Below are 21,871 nucleotides of genomic sequence, written 5' to 3'. Positions count from 1 at the left end.
AGCTAACATAAACAACATTTCTCACTGTCTTGTTTTCTTTCACTAGCCCTTTTTGTCCCATGGGAGGAGGGACAGTTACCACACTAAACAGTGCCCAGGGTCCATACAACATGGGATCAACCCTGGATGTACGTTATATCCTTTTTAGACAGACAGACAGACAGACAGACAGACAGATAGATATATAGATAGATAGATAGATAGATAGATAGATAGATAGATAGATAGATAGATAGACTGTGTTTGTTTGTGTACAGAACGTGCAGTGGTCTCAGCTGAACGCCCATTCCAGCCCTTGTGAATTCAACTGGACGCTTTGAAACCTTTTATGGGCGGTGCTCCGCTCTAAAACCAGTGCGCTTGCTTATTGGTTGGTTAAACGTCATATGGAAATTAATTCAGTGGCGAAACCCCTCCCACCGTAGTTGAGCTGCTGCTCGTCTGCTGTGTTGATACCGAACAAAATGGCTGCAGAGGCTTGATCCTATCCCGACACTCTCAGCGCTTTCTCCGGACACTCCGCACTTATCCCTGGATATTTCCGCTGTCATTTAAAAAACGTCGCTGGATTTCTTCACACGACTGCAGTCAGACTGCTTGCCACATCGCTCGCTGTCTTTATTTTTGCACTTTACTGAAGCAGCTCGCGTCGTATCTGTCAGTCTACCAGACAGTAGCAGCTTCAAACTGCCCTCTTCTTCATTTTGCACCATAGATCAGATGCTATTACTGATGACCAATTTATGCCACTGTACTTAACAAACTGCCTCGCCGTTTTAATGTATTTTTTCTCTTTTCAAAGGGATTTAGTAGCGTCATGTAAATGTCGTCTGATGTTTTTTCAGCATGCATGCATCTATAATCTCCATCAGAGCCCAAAGCTCTAAGTCTGCATAGAGATTTTCATTTGCATATTCAATTTTGTGTTTATTTTCATTCTGCTGCCTTTTTGGGACACTTTCGGAAGTTCGGCTGCTCATTCAGTACAGTGTTAGTTGGGTCTGTCTGTTTTTACGGGTATTTCTTTTTCGGAAAAAAGGCCTTTTCGTACCGCTGTACGACATGCAACTCTTTTTTTACTGAAAGCTGCCAAAGCTCGACTTGTGAATAAAAAGGTAAGTTGACATATTGTCTCTGTCTCAACCTTTTAGGCTGACTCCTAACATCTGTGACGACAAACATATAGGTAGGCAGCTCACTAGATTTAGGCTAATATTTGATCATACTGTATCTAAAACGGAATGTGAGTCTAACTCTTTAAATACATTTGTGTGTTGTAACGGTATAGTTAAATATTTGGACTGGTAAATTATCTAAAAGCTTGTAGGTTCCAACTCAGCAACTAGAGTGACCATAAGCTTAAGTTACTACATCAGACAGACTGAGCCTGTAATGTGTTTACTGTTACTTTGGGTTAACGCGTCTGATAAATGGCTGGTTTAGATTTTTCCAGCTGCTGCTTAGTCGTGTAACCTTCTATTAGATCCCTTATTTAGACTGAAATAATCCTTCTAGGTTTTTTATTCTTTTTGCAAATCGTTCTGTCTGTTTGCATTTTTATTTATTTATTTATCTAGATACACTGCTAAGAAACATTAATTAGCCTAAGCTACCACATTTGCATAGTAATAAACTGATTCTGGTATTTTGTTGCAAAGTTTATTATGATAATTTCTCTGTAATGGGAGTCATACGCTGTCAACATCGAAAAAATACTGTAAAATGCAACAGCAATTGTGGGTGTTTTCCTGTGTTGAGGTGTTACAAAATGAAGGTCTTGATGGGCGCCTGTTACTTACATTTAATCACATGTATCTGGTCCTATTACACATTACAGTTAAAACCCTCCAATTAACAGGTTCATCACTGCTGCCATATTCCTTCCTTCATACTAAGGAGATGTATGAATTCACCAGGATGTTTCGTTTCTGTTGATTAGGCTATATGGTTTCCAGCAGAAAGACACAAAGAAGACAACCTTTACGTTCAGTGGCATATGTTTTACAGTAAAGAGAAGAGAAATCAATGTAAGACTGTAAAGTCTTGGCTTTGTTGCCTCAAAAAGTCCTAGCTTAGTTCAGCTGCTTATACCCAGGGTCATTTGGATCACCTTTTGAAAATAAATAAATGTCACTATTATTTGCTTTACTTTTTAAGATGTAAAAAAATAAAATAAACTTAAATCATTTTTGGAAATCTTTGCTCTAGGTATTTAGATTTATCATCCTTTATCATCCTACTCTCCTGATATTTTAGTACTTTTTTGTCCATATAGTCGTCATATTCTTTTGTAGCTTGTGTGCATAATTGAGAACCATAATTTCATTCTTTGATCTATTTTTCTCTCTTGAAAATCATGTCACACTTGGCTGATGCTAGTGATAAAATGAATTGGGCAATTCACTTGTAATTCATAACCTATCTACCCTTTGAGTGTGTGCTACTCAGCCTTAATTATAAATCACACCAAAGCTCCTTTGCTCCAATACACCGAGATTCAGCTCCCCCCATCGTCTGAGTCTATGGAACCACTGCCCCTCCTGCCGCTGCAGAGGATTGGGGTCAAAGCTTGGAGGCGTGAGACACCAGTGTTCGGCTTGTGTTAGAAAGGCAAAAAGCGCAAGCCATATGGATAAACGGTCTCACTCTGGACTGCAAGGGTACACACAACCCCCTGAACTGCTGAGCTTGTGAAAGCAGACGAGTGGTTAATGTTTGGAGACAGGGAATTCCTTTTCTTTCATGGGATTCTCTGTGTACATTGTGGCTTTCTATTTGGTGTCTAGCCCCACTTTAGCCTATAGCTGGACATCATTTAATCTTGGTCTCTGTGGCTGAGCGCTGCCTGTGCCTTGCTCCGATAAAATTAGAGCACATTGTTCTTGTCTGCTCAGATTTCAAAGGCTGGCTGTGGTGAACTCTTCCTTGCTGGAGTTCAGTTTGCATTTCTGTAACAGTAGCATCATTGCTTGATTTTCATTCTTGCCTGTGCTCAGATTTATTTATTTTTTTAAAGGAGGTATTTTTCCTCATCCAGTTGTGTACTACAAACCACATATTAAATTAAATTAAAATTAAATATCTCAAGAGGTAAAATAGAGCTGCTCTGGCATCAAAACCCCTGGTTATTAGTTATTTAGCATTTAACAGAATTCTTTTTTTTCTTTAAGTAGATAGTTAGTAGGAAATTCCTCCCTGATGTCAAATTTAGAGGTGATCATTACAAGTTCTTTCCACCCATATTTCTCTCATTACCTCATCACACAGTACAATTCAGTTGAACATTGAACCCTCTGATGTAAGAGGCTGAAATCCTCTTGTCCGTGTGAGAATGGTGTGCCACGCAGCAGGACAGGATGGGGTACGGGTAAGGGAAAGAGTTGGAGAAGAAAGGATTTGTGAGTGTTGGCTAGTGTCCCAGAAAATGTCCCTTCAGTGATGCAGGTTCCAGGGCATTTTGCTATAAAGCTTCATGTCTCTGATATTCTGTTTTTGTGTATGGTGCTTGTGTGTGGATGATTGCATTTCAGATTCCTAACTAATTTTGCTTTAATCCTTGTGTTCTGTTTGGAGTCTGAGACCCCAGGGCCCCGTTAATAGGTCAGAAAACATACATGATTTTAGATGATCAGGTTGAGGTTTAATGACTTCTATTTTGAGAAATTATTATTTAGAAAATTTCAATTTCACAACATACTTTAAAGGGGTCATATAATGCCATTTTTGTACAAGCTAATATGATTCTTTAGGGTCTAAATTAAAAGTTTGTAATATACTTCTCATTAGTATTGTAAGAAAACACTAATTTTACCTGGTCAAAAACAGCTCTGTTTTCAGCACGCCGTTTAAGTGCATGTGTCTTTAAATGATAATGAGCCCCCTCTGTTCTGTGGGCGTTTTGCCACAACAACACACGTGGAGTGTTGCATTGACAACAGTTGAGTGTAACGTTATATTTTGAAGAATGGCAGCGGGAGTCTCTGAGGACACTGTGCAACCGTATCAATTTGAACCGGAGTTGGAAAACAGGACGTTTCTGAATGGTTGGTCACTTTGATCTATCTTTGTATGTACTGGCAGGGTAGAGTAGTGAGATACGAACGCTATGTGTTTACTGATGTATACGTTAGTTCATTGACAGATTGATGTTACAGCTAATGGTCATGAAAAACTTTTTTTCTGTAAATGTAGGCTTGTCCGTGATGCGTAACGTTATCTATGCAGTGTTGTTAGGTACAACTGTCAGGGCTGATGCACTAACATTTTACTGATCTGTTTAAAAAAATAACCAGTCTGTGAGACTGACAATCATTAGGCACATAAACAACACATACTCAGACTCAGCTAATACCTTTTTCAATGTTCTCGTTTATAAAGCAGTCTGGTGAAATGATTCGCGCAAACATGAAAGCATTGCCGTTGATCGTGGGGAATATTCACTTCGAAAACAAAACTCAACCACTGCGTCTTCAGCGGTTCGGATTTAGGAACATCAAAATGACTGCTGTGTTCGTTATTGCACCCAAGCACAGAACACCACAATCGCTTAGACACCATTCTGCTCATAGACAGTGCTCCAGCGTATCAACAATGACGCGCGGACTATGATGACAGACAGCTCGCTCACGAGCGAGGGCCGGTCTGTGTTGAAACGCTGCTGTCAATCAACAGTCGTGGGAGGGGCGTCGATTTTGTGACGTCACAAAATCGAACGGCTTGATTTGAGAGAGGGGAAAACATATAAGGAGATAAAAAAACAAACACTGGATGGATTTTTATAATTTTATGATGGTTGTGTACAGGCACTGCCAACACACATTTCAGTACAATCAACTTGTAAAAGTAAAAGTACCATTATATGACCCCTTTAAAATGACCATTTAGAAAAATATTTCTCTGTGTATAACATGAATAAATGTACAGTGCCACCGCAAATTTGTCAATTTTGTCAAATTGGTCAATGTCAGAGGAACACAAAGATTGATGTTTTCGATATTTTTTTTGTGTGATTTGTAAGTATAGTGGAGGGCTAGTTTTTATACATGGCTCAATCTTTAAGAATTTGTTTTCTATTCAGTTTGGCCAATAGTACAGATTTTCACTTGCTTTGCAAACATTTTTGTATTTTTTTTATTTATTTTATATATATATATATATATATATATATATGATATATATAATTATATATAATTTTAATTACAATAAGCTTATTTATAATAATTATAACATATTTTTCACAATGATAATGTAACCCCTGATATTATGTTAATAAAAACAAAACCGTTGTTGTAAAATAATGGTATACGATGCAAGACATGATTGGTTTGTTTCCAACCTATTCTAACTGATGTTTCCAACATTATCACAAATTATTTTTAGAATAATACAGTTTTTAGGATGTGTTAGCCGGCTGTAACTTCACCATGCAGCCAAATACTATAAATAAGTTTGCAAGCATTAAAAGACATGTATTTTATTAACGAATGTCAGCGGTAACACAGCATTGCCCCATTAGGGCAAGTGACAGTTTTGTCAACTGCCATCAAGCCATCCCAATTATTGAGCCCTAATGTGTTGTAAATAATGGAAATGTGCTGTTGTGAGGAACAGCAATGAGAGTGTTCCTCTGAAAGCACCATCATAAATTTTGATGCACACTATGCAAGATTTGTACCTTAATCTAACAGCTTCGAAATCATTTTGATGGTAAACGAACTCGTAGTAGGGCGAATCATCCCGATAGCAAAGCAGCCCCCCAGCAGTGCAGGTTTGAGAGATGGTGCCCCGACAAATCTCGCGAGAATCACGACTTGCTTTATGGCACAACGGCACATACATCAACAACATATGAAGCAGCCTCAATGGAAGACACTAGCACGCATGGCAGAGCCGACGAAGAAAACGAAGAAAGCGCAGTCGGAAGAGTGCAGAGACGGCTCTGCGTGAGTGGTATTTACGACAGTAACGTTAAATACAAGTACTCCACAGCGACTCTAGGGGTCGCTGTTTGAGAAAAACGGAAACTGCATAGTGTGCCTTTAAAATTCTGGGCCGAAAACGAAAAGTCAGGATGCACTCGACCAAAAACCGAAAATAAATAATCAATTAATAATCAATAAAAAAAAAAAAAAAAAAAAAAAAACTGATTGCACATTTAAACATTTAACATTTAAATTGCATTTAAAGCAGTTTTTATATAAACTTTTTAATAACAGAATTGTTTCTACTCCAGTTTGTTGACAATAATTTAAATTTAAATGACAATAAGCTGTAATAGCTTGTTTTCATGACAGATTTATTCAAACATATACTAAATAATAAAGACATCACTAGCAGGTTAAGTCAAAATATAATGAATATGTAATACAGTGCATAGCCTATATTTAACAAAATGCTCATCTATTTATTAAAAATATATATATATATCAGCTATCTAATGAGTTTATGGACATTAAATGTCTTTCTTGAGGTAAATGTAATGTTAAGTGACATATAGCCTACAAGCTGGTTTATTTACGTCTTTCACTGGTTGAAACACTAATTGAGCGATTACATGAGATGGGATTTATTTTGGTAAGTTGTAATGCTTTTCCACGTTGTGTGCACAAAATAGACGCTTAGCACAGTTAAAACATTCCATCGAAGAAGAGCTAATTTAATGTCTGTTTCGGTCACTGACTTCGGCCATCCAAAACCATTTTCGGTAGCTGAAATTTTGGCCAGTGCCCAGCTCAAAGGATTTTTTCTACAGTGGTAAAAATTTGTACTTACCCTGCCAAAATGTTCACTGCCCCACCCAAAAAATTTAAAAGTAGCATAGTAAGATTACATTTATTTGAATTGTCCAGTCAAATAAATGTCAAGACAATTTCCAGTCAAGACTTAGAGAAACTTGTGCATGCTTTCATCACCAGCTGGGTGGATTATTGTAATGGACTCCTCACTGGCCTTCCATAAGACCATAAGACGCTGCTGCCAGGATTCTGAGCAGAACCAGAAAATATGAACATATCACATCAGTCCTCAGGTCTTTACACTGGGATTGATTTTAAAGCATTATTACTGGTAAATCATTCAATGGCCTAGAACCTCAATACATTGCAGATATGCTCACTGAATATAAACCCAACAGATCACTCAGATCATTAGGATCACATTAAATACCAAGGGTTCACTCTAAGCATGGTGAGTCCGCTTTTAGCTATTATGACAGCCGCAGCTGGAACCAGCTTCCAGAAGAGATCAGATGTGCTCCTACAGTAGTCACGTTCAAATCCAGACTCAAAACACATCTGTTTAGCTGTGCATTTACTGAATGAGCACTGTGCCGCTATTCGTCCGACTATTTGTACTGTATTTTATTTAATTTTTTATTCTAAACTGTTTTAATTATTCTTGTTTCTTTTGATTATTTAAATTTCTTCTCTGTAAAGCACTTTGAATTACCATTGTGTATGAAATGTGCTATATAAATAAACTTGCCTTGCCTTGAATTAATTCGAATAAAGTAACGTGAGAGAGAGAGCGTCTGTTCAGCATCTCTATGTAATAGTGAAGCTGTGAGTTTAATTACAAAAACAGGTAAATCATCACCTCATTTCTGCAAATAGGCTTACAATGTTGCTTTATGTAGCGAAGCGGTTTTAATTTTACAATTCATGGGGCAGATGTTGAAAATAAGTTTCTATGTTCCTGAATGTTTCTCTGTGTGCAGTCTCTTACCAATATTAATGTTTCCACCTCAATAGTGCAAGTGCATACAAGCATGTTTGCTTTATAATACAACATTAAAAAGCTATCTTTGTAGGTTGAATTGAAAGGGTAATTGGATATACATGCTTAGACGTAGGTCAGACGTCCAGATATCGGATATGTATCTGATTAAAAACCACATTTGGAAGAGGCTCAGAACGGATGTAAAAAAAAAAAAAAAAAAAAACGGATCTGATGCAAATTATTATTTTTTTTGTACCAGTGTAAACGTAGCCTGAATGGTACACCCCCCCCCCCCCCCCCATGTGCAAATGATCAACTTTTGTGATGTTGTGAGCTCTGGCAAATGACAATTCCATCAACTGTCCAGGGCTGGGTCTCCCGATAACATTGTTTTTTTGTGCGCTACGAAGACGTGTTCCCCAAACGATACGATTAGGAGGTTGGACCTTAAGGTATACCTTCTTACGTGCAACGTTACCGGGTGCTGTCCATGGCGGTGGTGCTGAATTGTTTGATATCGATGGCTCGAGATTCAATAATTCACTCTATGCAGGGGCTGCGTCACTGCATTATGTGAGAAAGCTAACCCTAACCCTAATTTATGGGATCTTATAAAAATAATCCAAATTGCAAACTAAATCCAACTCTGGATATTTTATATCATTTCGAAACAAGTGTGTGTACCCGCAACCTCATGCCCAAACATATCATGCCTCAACCCGCTACACTAGTGGTTTTCAACTGGGGCTTTCAGAGAACAATGGTTGGAAGCAAGATTTTTGAAAGTGGGGTGTTCAGGTGTTAATGGTTCACGAGTTTAAATATATAATGCAAATTTTTGTTCATTTACTTTTATTCATTTTAAGCATTTAGTAATTTATTTGTAATAAACACTTTAAGTGGGCTATTTAAAAAGTGTTAGGACTATGTACATGTTAAATTATGTTGTAAAACATATGCGCAGAGTGTGATGTCATATTGTGTGTGCGCGTCTATGGTGCGCGTGAAAGAATACGTCAGCAGCGCTCCAAAAAAAAAAAAAAAAACATTCGTTTTTTGTGTTCATTTCTATTGCATTATGACTGAAACTGAAAGCAGTATCAATAATGTCAAAAATATGATGTGCAGTCAAGTTCCGGTTTGTGTATATGCTGTTTAAATGAGTGTTCTCACCGATACGCTTGTTGTGATTCACGGAGTTTTGACGAGTTGTATTTTGAGGACTTGATATTATTTCTTATTCAAAAGTTTAGAATGCCTAACATTCTAAAATCTTCCAGTTTAAAGGGGTGGTTCAGAATTGTGGACATCGGACCTCATTTACAAGTAGCCTGTGTGTTATTTCTCAGTGGAGACAGTTTTTAAAAAATTTCACCCAGTCCTCCCAGTTGCATAGTTCGCTGGTGCTAGGCTATCTGCTAGCCTGCCATTAAAAACAGTTTTACCCACTCCACAGTACACCAAAAGCAAATAAATTATAACGCCAGACTACCGATGTAAATGTCTGTTGAGAGAATAATGTTAAAAATCAAACTACACTTTCGTCGCATTGCAATAGTTATACTTTGTTCCCTGTATTTATTAGCACAGTCAGAGAATGTCTAATATGGCGAGAAGTTTCACTCTCACTACACTTCCGGCTTCTGAACTGGTTGCAGTTCCACTCTGATTCCATATGAGGGCGCTCACAGGACGAGTGCAGAATGAATGGAGGTCAATGGCGGTATACCCCTCAAAATCCACTTTTCTCAGGATATAATTTTTTGTCTAGTAATTTGAATGTTGTATTCGAAAGGAGATGCAAAGAAATTACACATTGCTGGGTGTTAGATTTTTTAGAGTCACTTATTTGCTTTAAAAAAGTCTTTCAAAATGTCAATGACGTCAGAATGCTGACGTCATTAGCAGAATGCTAGCGTGTTATGGGCAACAACAACTCAACCTGTAAGAAATCAAAACGACAAAAGTACTCGTTCATTCAACTTTCGACCTAAAACCCATGTTGAACTTGCAAAATCTACAATCACATCTGAGATTTCTCAACGGCAATCGGGTGAAAGAGACAAATTTAGCCGTCTAGCCCCATTGACTCCCATTCATTTTGCACTCATGGCGAGCGCCCCCAGTGGAACTCTGGTGGTACTACAATCAAAATTCGGTACAATAGGGCTTAATAGGGAGTGGACAGGCTCTCCGTAGACGGGCTCTGGCACAGTCTACAACAGCGGCGAAGTGATATTAAGTTAACGTTACCTAGGCAACCGAGAGAGCCGGTCCACATGACAATCACGCACGCAAGTGTATTTACCTGCCGCTGACACTCATCACTACAGCAGAAGCAGAGTATATTTCACGAAGAAATCAACAAGACATAGGACTATGGCCACGTTTGAAAGCCATGGCAATGTTTTGGACTTTGGAGACGATGCAGGCGAGGAATGTGTGTTATTCAACGAACCGTAACTTAAGTTACATGTATGAGCCGGAATACACAGACGAATATCATCATCGATCGGCTGCGAACAGGGTAACATTAGGTTGACAGTCGGTCACTAATTTTGTCCATTCCTTGCGATTGCTGGCAACTTCTCGTAGTTCGCTTAACTAACGTTAATAACTAATAACAGACGAATTACTAATCGAGATGGATGCTAAAAGGGCAGAAAGAGATAGAATGTCGGTCTGTAGAGACAACAGCAGCTGGAGATGCCGTAGAGAACCGGGACAGAACATCGGGAGACTGGCTAGCTAGACGTCCCGACTGTAACGTTAGTGCGCTTCTGTTCTGTGTTTACTTTTCGGCGCAGTACTACTAACCGGAGCAAAGTAAAATTCCGCAGCTGCTGAGAAACTAGTTCCTGTAAAATGTAATGCGATCATTGAGATGCAAGAGTAGTTTGATTTCTAACATTATTCTCTCAACAGACATTTACATCGATAGTCTGGCGTTATAATTTATTTGCTTTTGGTGTACTGTGGAGTGGGTAAAACTGTTTTTAATGGCAGGCTAGCCTAGCACCGGCGAACTATGCAACTGGGAGGACTGGGTGAAAATTTTTGAAAACTGTCTCCACTGATAAATAAGACACAGGCTAACTTGTAAATGAGGTCCGATATCCAAAATTCTGAACCACCCCTTTAATGCGACATGTAGACTAAGCTATGTATCGTTACTTTTGCAACAACTCTGTTATTTTTCCAGTCATAGACCAGCGCTCAAGCACTGACTAGAATCCAGCGCTGACAAGAATCAGCATTCACGTCCTCAAAAATGTGTTTTGCGCTGACAACAATCCGGTGGTGCCTAGAATCCAGCGCATTATTGCATTATTGTTAACTCGCAAGACAGTAAGGAGAAAATGACAATTTGATGAATAATTTAAATATATTCTACATATATTTCTAAATATCACATTTTGGTAATGTATTCATTCCGCCATCACATCTGAGCGCGAAACGCTGCTTGGGAAATTTCAAGATATTGATACTTAATAATACAATAATAATTTAATTGTTCATATGTGTTTATTCTTGTTAGAAGATATATTTTTTTTTTACTGATTATGAACACAAATTAATCACGACAAACCAAATTAATTGTAATTGTAAATGCCCCTGAACCCCCCTGAACCCCCCTAGAAGACCCGAGGTCCACCCACCACAGATTTACCAAAAATCCTGTGAGAAACACTGGTATTGCTATGCCAATGCAGTTTATAGCTTGCTTTTTGGATTAATCGCTGTGGAGTATAGTTTAATTGTATTAATAAATGACAATTTTGCACTTATTTCAACTGTTAACTCTCACTCGTTCCTGCTCGCTCATTAGTTTGGGGGTGGGGGGCATTCAGGGACCTGGATATTGGATAGGGGGCGCTGGCCCAAAAAAGGTTGACAACCACTGCCTACACTAACTGGCAGTATGCCTTCACTCGCCTTTGAAAAGGTCATTTATATGATCAGAAATTATATTTGCCATAGTGTCAACTATGTGCTTTTAGCACAACTATTCGCTGTATCGCTGCCATACTTTGACCAAACTCCCCACCACAATCATTCCCTTTAAATGGACTCCTGAGCCTTACTGCCCGGTTTGCCAGTTGATGTACCTTTGGATAGTATAATTAAAAAGCTAACAACCATTAGTGTAATGATAATTTTATTCTTTTCATGAAAACACTTTAATTAGCCTAACTGAACACTGGGTGTATTAAAACTTCAGAATTATATCTGTATAGACTGTCAACAGTGATAAGGTATAGCTAAGAATGGTCCAGACCAACCTTACAAACATAGGACTTACAGAAGGTATAATTTACTAAGAACATTTCAGGAAACACGTATTAACGTTAAGGTACAGCTTAAGGTATAATTTAAGAATGACATAGCGTTAAGAAGGTTTCGAGAAATCCAGCCCTGAGCATCTTTCACTTTTGCCCCAGACCATCAGGCATTCCTTATTGTCGTGCCCTGTTCGGTGCATCTCTAAATGTGAAATTGAGAGGAAAAGAAACTTCAAGAAAGCTGTAGTTTAAGATGGAGCAGAAATCTTATGCTGTCTGTTTTCAGTTCTTTTCTGTTTTCCTAGATTTTGGTTTCAAGAATTTAATCTGATTTCTGGAGACTTTAGTTGTATTGTTCTGTGAATTGATTCAGTAGTGCTTAAGCTCTCAGACATATAGCCTACTATTAAAAATGAGCGTTTGGTTTTCCTTTCTCTGTTTATAAAAACTTGCCTTTATTGTGCTTTGTACCCCTGACAGGCTGTCAGAGGCAAATTGTCTGTTCTTCTGTGTGTGGCCTCTGTGGTAGCTGTCAGTATAACCTTCAGCATGAAAGGGAGAATCATTTGGGAATGATACTGCCTCCATGTCCTGGACCTGTGTCATAGTGTCTTATCTTATTTCACTTTGATAAATTTAATCAGAAAAGAGCTGACATTGATGATATGACAGCTTAGACAGAGCTTTTGTTCCTCTGTACGACAATCCTGGCTTATTTAACCTCAATTCTGCTATCTACCCAACTTCTTAAACATCACATGGTAAGGCATGAACACAACATAGGGCTCTTTACCAACTTTAAAGGTACAGTATTCAGTGATTTAGGTTTGGTCTCCATTTGGTTGCAGTAAGAGAATTGTTTACCCAAAATAGTATCTTCTCTCATAATTTATTCACCATCATGTTATTCTAAACAGTTTTGTTCATTTGTGAAACACAGCACGAGATGTTTAGCAGAATTTTGCACTATATGGCATGTTTAATGTAATTTTACTTAACCTTTTCTTCAATATTGAATGTATGTTTAAATAAATCCATCTTATGACAGCCACCATTTAAATGTTAACATAAAAAAAACAAAACAAAAAACGAGTAGAAAAATAATTGTCAAAAACAGTGCTTTTCAGTTTTTTTTCAAGTAGCAGCAGTTTTCAGGTACAGAAATTAAAGGGGTCATATGATGCGTTTTCATGTTTTCCTTTTTCTTTAGTGTGTTATGTAGCTGTTTGTGAATGAATAAGATCTCCAAAGTCTCCCACAAAAAGGTTTATATCTAAAAGAGAAGGTAGATCCAGGCCTAGCTAAAATGCCTCGAACAAATTCTCCCTCACCGACCTACATCACTAGGAGGAAATATTTGCATAATGCACACGTAAAGAATGCACCAAATCCACACGTAAAGAAAGAAGGCGTGGCTTCAGTTATTGTCGTAGTGTTGTTGTCATCATCTCGCTGTCGAGACGCTGTGTGTTTCTATGCGAAAGCAAAAGCATTTCATTTGATCCTCCGAAAGTGCACGCAATTAGGAATCAGTGGTTAAGATTTTAACACTTTTCCAGAAGAGTACAACCCAAATGTTCACACAGGACAGTTTCCTGAACCTGGTAGAGTACAAGACCAGCTGTGCACAAAGGCTATTTCTAAAATATGGGGCAATTACAACTTTGCTTGGGCAATCTGGAGCCTCTGAATCAGCCTGTAAGTATGTTTTATTATTTGTTAAAGTATTTGCTATAGACTGTTCAAATGCAGAGTTTTGTGGAGTGTAGAGTGATGCATATTATTTGTCATTCTTACGATCAAAAGTGCAGGGATGAATTTGTGTTTACAAACATGGTATCCTCTGTTCTCCGCTTATAACGTGTGGTGAAAAAATGTATACATAGATGCACTACATATTATGCTTTCAAACTGGCAGTGTTTGTCACATGTAGCTGAACCGTGTCTTGTGTACTGCAAATACAGACAAGTATCAGGTTTCGATCGATCGGCTTGGTCATCTGCATTTTCAGAATGCAGGCTTGAGGTGTTCGGCCAATCATTGCTGAATGCACTGGGTCAGCTGGCCAATCAGAGCACACTACGCTTTTCGGAAGGAGGGGCTTTGTAGAAATTAATGAGTTTTAGAGAGACTGAAAATTAAAGTATGTTGACATATTCTATTACACCCAATACACAAAATAATGATCTTTGAAAATAGCATCATATGACCTTTAAAGTAGGCCTAATCAAATGTAAAATAACCTGTTCTTCACTGTATCAATTAAATATGGATTAACCCTTACTAAAGTTACAAATGTTTTTCAGTCAAGAGCAGTGATTGAGTTTTTCTTTGTCATTTGTTGTTTGATTAACATTAAAAACACAGACAGCAGCAGGTATATTAGGCTGCTGTCACTTCAAAACCAAATGCATGGATCCAGTATACTGTTACAAATGCATTTTATTTCTCTCAAGACTGGTATTTTGACAGTTTTGTGTGAATTTGTTCGTTGAAGTGCAAGAAGACGTGAAAGAGAACTCAATTAAATATTTGCATGCTTCTTGAGGCGCAGCTATCTGGGCGTGCACTTTGGATGTGCGCACACAAAACTTCTCACAGCACGCGAGTACCAAATTGAGATCTCTTCTTGCACTTCAATATTTACAGTGGCAAGGTACAAATGAAAAACTTTTGTGATGATGCAGCACTGGCCCGACATATCCTTCAACTGTCCAGAGCGTCCTTATTTTCAAGCCCTGATTTATTATGCAGAACTAATGTGTGGCTTTAGACAACTTATACTGTAAAGTTGTATGGACTACTTTTAGCTCACTTTAATTGTGCTTTTTTCTATTTGGAGCTTGACCAATCTAGTCCTAATGCACTTTTTGGAATATTCTTTAAAAATGTATCTTATGTTTTCCGTAGATGAAGAAAAAACTTGTTTGGAATGACATAAGGGTGCAATACTCAATAATTGTTTTTGAGAAATATTCCTTTTTATAACCTATAGATCGGCCACTCAGGGAGTCATGTTGTACGTGACAGCCCAGCTTTCTAAATTTAGCAGATAGTGCACACCCCCCAGTCGCGCATATCCTTAGCAGTGCTAAGCTGCTCTTTAGTTGTAGTTTGAGAACGCCTCTTGATGACCTGGTCTGGTCAGTGTAGTGCACTGGCAAGGGGAGCTGCAGGTTGCAGGAAGGTCAAAGGTTAAGTTTTTCCCCTCCCCGGCCTGCCAGAAGCCCTTGTAAGCACAAGTGTAATGCTCACAGCCTCCATGGGTCTGGATATGAGCCAGGACAGCATACTATTTTTTTTTTTTTTTTGTATACCTCCCCTGTTCTGCCCGACGGGTTGTACGGTAACCACATCCCTCGCAACTCTTCATCTTAAGTGTTGCTTGACCTAAGCTTGGTCATGCAACTTGGGACTTTTCAGGCAGCTTTTGTGTATGCGCACTCACCTACAGGAATGAGTAAAATAATGTGCAATACCCACAATCGAGTGCTGAAATTCAGGCCCTGTAACACCAACACAATTCAACCTGAGTGAATGAAACAAGTGAGTGACAGGAGGTGGGAATGTAAACTCACTGGCCCTCATTTATCATTTTTGCGTAGAAACGGGCGTATATGTTGGCGTAAGATTATGCTTACACTCCTCTCACCGCCTGATTTATGAAGCTGTGCGTACCTTTGAAATCCAGGTGTACGCATTACCTGCCCTTGATAAATGCCGCGGCTGAAAACGATAGTCATTAGAATAACACGCCCCTTATATATTCAAGTCTCTGCTTTCCCCACGCCCTCATTTTACGCCATGGACACACGGAAGACGGCAAAGAAGAGAAACTTCTCCGACGTGGAGATCGAGATCATCACCAGGGAAGTGGAAAGAAACAAAATTGTTTTATTTGGGAGTTTAAAGAGTGGGATTAAAGGCGCCCACAAAAACAAAATATGGACCCAAATTACGAGTTCTGTTAATAGTGTGGGGGTTGAGAAGCGCACTCCAGCAGAGGTAAGAATGTTTTATTGCTTAAAATAGACCAATAGTGATCAAGTTAAGCATGAGTTTTCTTCAATGCATTATTTTACAGCAAGTGTTTTGAAACAATTAGCATTTAATTTCGTATCACGTCACATGTATTGGGGTGTACAATAGTGATGATGATGTGATGTGGAGTACCATTCATTCACATTAATAATTGCATGACAATTTGTAATATTCTTCTTCTTATTATTATGATTTTTATTATTAATGACGCTTATTGTTATTTAGAAGAAGAATGTCGTTATTATTATTATTTGTATTATTATTATTATTATTATTATTATTTAAAAGAAGAAGAATGTCATTTTCATTATTTTGTCAGTCTGAATTATTTTTTGGTCATTGAAAGCCTTTCATTACTGAACCCAGTCTGTGCGCACCTGCCGGGCCTAACCCTGAAACGTCAGGTAAAGCGCACAGGCTCGCAACTAAAGGAATACATATGCCTACAAATCAAATGCTTTGGTAAAGTCACACAAATTAAACATTGAAGTCCATGTTGCACAAAAATAAACACTGAAGTTTATAATTACTATGTTGTTGTTTTTTTACAGTTTGTCAGTGCGGTTTGTGGTGTTAGGAATTGTTTTTCTGCGCATTTCCGCACCAACTCAAAACGTGCGTACATCTCCACCTCCTGAGCTGGCGTAGGATTTGAGCGTGCTGTACGCCAACGTCCATATTGATAAATCTCAAAGTCACCGTGGTTTTGGGTGTACGCCAGGTGTACGCTGGAAATTTGGTGTACGCACTTTTGATAAATGAGGGCCACTGTGAGAGAGAAGAACAAAAGTGTAGCTGGTATTGGTGTATTGAGAATTGGAACTGTTTAAGATATTTCAGTATCAATACTTGTCGAAAAATATATATTTTTGACAACACAAGGTAAAAGCTGAACTTTTTGGCAAAAATGCACAATGCTTTGTTAGAGAGAAAAGACCACTGCGCACCAACATCAACAGCATCATTATTTTTTTTATTATTTTTTTTTTTTGCTGTTTTGCTGCATCAGGGCTCGGACACTTTATAATCATTGACGGAAAAATTAATTCAAATGTGTATCAAGACAAATCAGGACAGCAGTTCATGATTTCAAGCTTTAGAGAGGTTGGGTGTGGCAAATGACCCAAAGCACAATTAAAGAGTGGTTGAAAAAGTCCTGCCCTTAAGCCAGTTCAGATGCTGTGGCATAACCTAGAGAAGGCTGTGCTATCATGAGAGCCCCAAAATATTGATAAACTGCACCAGATTTGTGGGGAAGGATGGTCAAAATTTGTCAAAAGTTTTATGAGGGGCTACAGAAAATGTTTAGTGTAGGTTTTGCTGCTGAAGAAGGATATACAACTTAAGGCATTGTTTACGTTGTCCATCCTGCACTGTGATTTATTCAGTAAAAATTTGAAAATTACAACTGTTTGTGCATTATTAGTTAAACCTTTAGAACCTGTATCTAAAATGGGTTGTTTTCACAAAATGTTTTTTTTACTGTAATATTATAACCCAGTGTGCCTAATTGAAGTACAAGGTGTCATTTTTTTGTGTAGTGAGTTTGTAAATTGAAGTTCTAAACAGACGGGAATAAGTGGGAATAAATTCTACTTGATTTTGTTTAGAAAAAAAAACAAGAAATCTCATGAATGAAATAATCTTACACTTCAATCTTGAAAAATGAACTTTAATACAATTATATAATTATAATTATATATATATATATATATATACAAAAAAAATTTATTATTTTTTTTTTGACACTTGGTTGCACAGTTTTCACTCAGGAGCCTTTTTTTTTTTTTTTTTTTTTTTTTTTTTTCATGTGTTTTTAAAATCCAGTCACTCAAATGTTGTGCTCTCTGAAGCATTTCCTATCTAATTGCAAGCATAGGCCCACATCACACTCCTTCCACTTCCATGGGGTGCTTATTTTGCACCAACAGCAGGCCTACAATGACGCCGACCCATACTTGCCCTCTGCGATAGGTCAACAGGCAGATGATCGCATCTTCTCTTTGGGGCTGCCATCCAGGGGAACGCCTGTAAGCTGAGCAGCCAGCAGCTCCTGAAAGTTTTGTCGTGTCCATGGGCTTGTCATGGAGGATGGCACACAGCTCTTTGTGTTAAATGAAGCTGTTGGTCACTGTAGTGCTGGAAAATGGTCATGTACCACTTCTGTTTTGTTTGGTAGAGGGTGCACCAGCTCTTACTTCTCGATAAGTCCCATTTGGTGCAGGTGTTGAAAGAGGAGAGGGCTTGTGTAGAAAAAGTGTTGTGAGGTTTCCGCGTGCGGCCGTCATAGGCAGCCGTGCACGAGCGCAAACCACCCCTGTCGGTGATTGGTTGGAACACTATTTATTTTGGTTTTGAGTGGTTGGTGAAACCAACAATTTTTGTGTGGAGATCTCAGAGCCTAGGCTGCCTACAGAGATGTGGTTTTTTGACGGCATGCTTATGGGGCGGGCAGCTAGCGGATCGTTAGGAAAGATTAGATGTATGTGATCATTTATGTTTGGGCCTGAAATCGCTGATACAACCTTTAAATTAAGATTAAGTAATCAAAGCAGAAATCCAGATATTTTCGAAGCGTTTACAAATATATTCTTGCCACTATTATATATGGGCATATAATTATGATTTGTCCTTGTATCCATTTAGTGAAAAACTTGTAATGATGGTTTCTCTGTTTGGGTAAAAAAAAAAAAAAAAAAAACATTCAAGAGCAAACCTTTAAAATTACTAATATCAAATATGTTATTGAATATTTTCAATTTGTCCAACCACATTACAGACAATATATTTTTACATTTAAAGTAAGGTTGAGTAAATAAAATAAATAAAACCTGAAATAAATTTTTATCTGTGCCAAAGAATAGAGTATTAATTGTTCTTGCCATTAATAATAAATTGATCAGAAATAAAGATCATAGTATATTTACATAATTTCTGACTGGGACTGTATTAGCGCAAATTTCTGGAGCAGATGGTTATGTTTTATGAACAGCTGGATGAATCGGCTTTGGAAAATTCCGGCACACAAAGGGTGTGGGATATTTATAAAGCCGTTCAGTGTCCCCCTCCACAAAATGCACCGGGGTAATTTCAACATGGGCCACTGCGATTTCCTATCTTCTAACTCTGGACCTCTGCCAAGAGGTAATGTGAATGGCAATCCCTCAAACGCCTGTGTTCTGATTGGCCAGCAAAAGTAGGGAAGAGATTACCAGCCAATGGGAGGTGTTTGGGCCCGAGGGTAAATCAGGACAGCTGAATAGCAACTAAGCATTAGTCCGGCCATACCATCATGGCTCTCTGCCAGTGCGTTGTTCTCGTATAATGCACTGTAGTCACTTGCAGTCTTCCTGTCTCACTGATTGACAGATTTTCCATTACAAACTGGCAACACAACAGGACACTCTTTCCATTATTTTGGTATATTATTTTGCTGTTTATGGATTCATACCTGACTTGGGACCTTTATGTTTGCATTGTCAATGGAATGAGATCTTGTGTGTTGTTGGGTGGAAAATGTGTTTAGATTTGGGGTGTGATATATTGTGCAATTTTACATTTGGAAAGATAAGAATCATCTGTCCATTAGTCATGAGTGCAGTAGTGAGGTCAAAATACTGGAACTGACAAAATGTAGATGGTCCCCTGTAGCACAATCAATTTGCCAAATGCAGTCAGAGTTTGAAGTTATTTTGTATCGGATTTGTATCATTGTAGTATGGAACTGAACTAGACTCACCGTAGAGACTGGTGTCCTCAGGTTGGCCTTGGATGTTATCATTGCTTTGATTGTTCTCAGTCTCAGAAACCATTACCAGCTTTCAGATACAGTAAATAAAGGCTTGATTAATAATAAGCCCTACCTCCACTTCCTAATTTAGATGATTTTTCTCTGGATGAATGAGTAAAAAAGCTGGATTTGGGAATCATAGTTCTTTCACTGTCCTATTCTTGCAGGTGCTATACTCCATAAGTGTGTCTTTGCTTTCATTTTGCTTTCATTTTGAGCTCTTGCATGGTCTCCTGGCTTGGATGGTAGTTTGATTAGTAACCAATCACCTGTGTTTCTTCTAGCTGAGAGAAGCTGAACATCACAAGGAGAGAACCATTTGATGGAAGAAAAGAAAAAGCAAGAAGTAGAGACGAAGAACACTGCAGAAAAAACGGTCAGTTTATTTTAATTCTGTTAAAAGAAAAGAAAGAAAAAATGGAGGGAAAAAAACTTCTCACTGTCTAGCCAAAAATGCAGATTATTATTTTTATAAGGACAATATCTGATGGATGTCTGACATAAACATTGTCTATTATTTTGCTTGAATTAAACATAAACCACCTGTCATTTTTAAATGCCACAAGTGAATTTAGCAATGATATTATATTAAACATAATGTACAAAATGAAATTATATGACTGTCACGTGTGGTTGCATAGAACGCACGACGCAGGGGAATATCAGAGAAATCTTTTATTAACACTTAAACTAAGACTACTCAGGAGATCGCAGAGAAACATTGGAGACAACAACCACTACACATAAACGAGACCGAACAAAGAACCGAGGGAACAAAGGGCTTAAATACACAGGGAGAGATAATTAACTACAGCAGAAACAGGTGCGGGATTAATTAACAACCAAGGAGATTAATGAGAGAACAGAACTCAGGCAAAGCAGAATAGGGAAGAGATTGAAAACTTAGGGTTTGTTTACTCGACAACGATGTACTAAAAACAGACAACAACGTTGTCAAAACGATCCCCGTTAACACTGATCTGTGAAAATGGCTGTATTATGCATGCCAGGCCAGTAGATGTCACTTTGTCAAGAAACACCCCGCAAAAACGTAATACGCATGCGTAAACATGTAACAAGCATGTGCATGATGTCACTGTTTTCACAAATTCACGTTTTTGTAGTTTAAATGGAAACGGTAAAGGCATCATTTTCAAAACCTTGCACTTTAAAACCCATTTCTAAAACCTTTCACTTTAAAACATGTTTTCAAAAGCTTGCATTTTCAGGTCCCCAAAACTGCGTTGTTGTGTAAATGAACAGCCAAAATGCATAACGCTTTCATAAAGCGTTGTGGTAACACTTTCGTTTAGGGTCCAATTCTTACTATTAACTAGTTTCTTATTAGCATGCATATTTCTAGGATATTGGCTGTTTATTAGTTCTTCTAAAGCACATATTAATGTTTTATGCTGCATGACCATATTCTACATCCCTTAATCTAACCCTATAACTAAACAGCTACCTTACAAACTATTAATAAGCAGTAATTAGGAGTTTGTTGTTAATGGTTAGTTAATAGTAATTGGACCCTAATCTAAAGTGTAAACAAAGTTTTCAGTTGAAAACGGTATTGTGTAAACATACCTTAAACCAAAACACAACGTACACGTTACAATTACATTTAACATACAACAGTTAATTATTTGCATAATTATTTGTTAATTTAGAATGGTGGCATGTATAAGTACACAATTATCAAGTACCGACTTCTGATTAAAAAACCTGAAAATCTGTTAACCGATACACTACAGATATATTGTGCATTCCTACAGATTTTAAAATCAGTTACAGCAGATTACATTTTTGGTTTTTCATCTCTCAATGTTTTTTTGTTTTTTTCATATCAAGATTCTGTAATCAGTGTCTGAATCAGTAGTTAGATGCTCTGGGATTCAGCAAATGCACATTAAATACTTCAGCATCTTCATTCAGAACCTTTCAGATGAGTGTTCTGGAGTTGGTGTTCTGTACTTAAAAGGGCAGAAAGAAAAGAACAGTCTTTATAACAGTTCTGGAATGGCACCAGGGAATGTAAAC

General features: G+C 38.0%; 1 protein-coding gene across 2 annotated transcripts in view; it reads left to right on the top strand.

Moving 5' to 3' along the window:
* Window positions 1-432: 432 nt before the first annotated feature.
* The window catches only part of tnrc6c2 (trinucleotide repeat containing adaptor 6C2), a 64,086-nt gene continuing 42,647 nt past the window's right edge, over window positions 433-21,871 (top strand). For both annotated transcript variants that reach the window (XM_084426743.1, XM_084426742.1), the window contains exons 1-2: window positions 433-1,115; window positions 20,116-20,207. In XM_084426743.1, coding sequence (XP_084282869.1) covers window positions 20,154-20,207 — 54 coding nt within the window. In that variant the 5' untranslated portion in view covers window positions 433-1,115; window positions 20,116-20,153. The remainder of the gene's footprint in view (window positions 1,116-20,115; window positions 20,208-21,871) is intronic.

This window comes from Rutilus rutilus, assembly GCF_951802725.1.
Source record: "Rutilus rutilus genome assembly, chromosome: 12".
NCBI lineage: Eukaryota > Metazoa > Chordata > Actinopteri > Cypriniformes > Leuciscidae > Rutilus > Rutilus rutilus.
The sequence above is the reverse complement of the archived record's forward strand: the minus strand, read 5'-3'. Positions and strand labels throughout refer to the sequence as shown.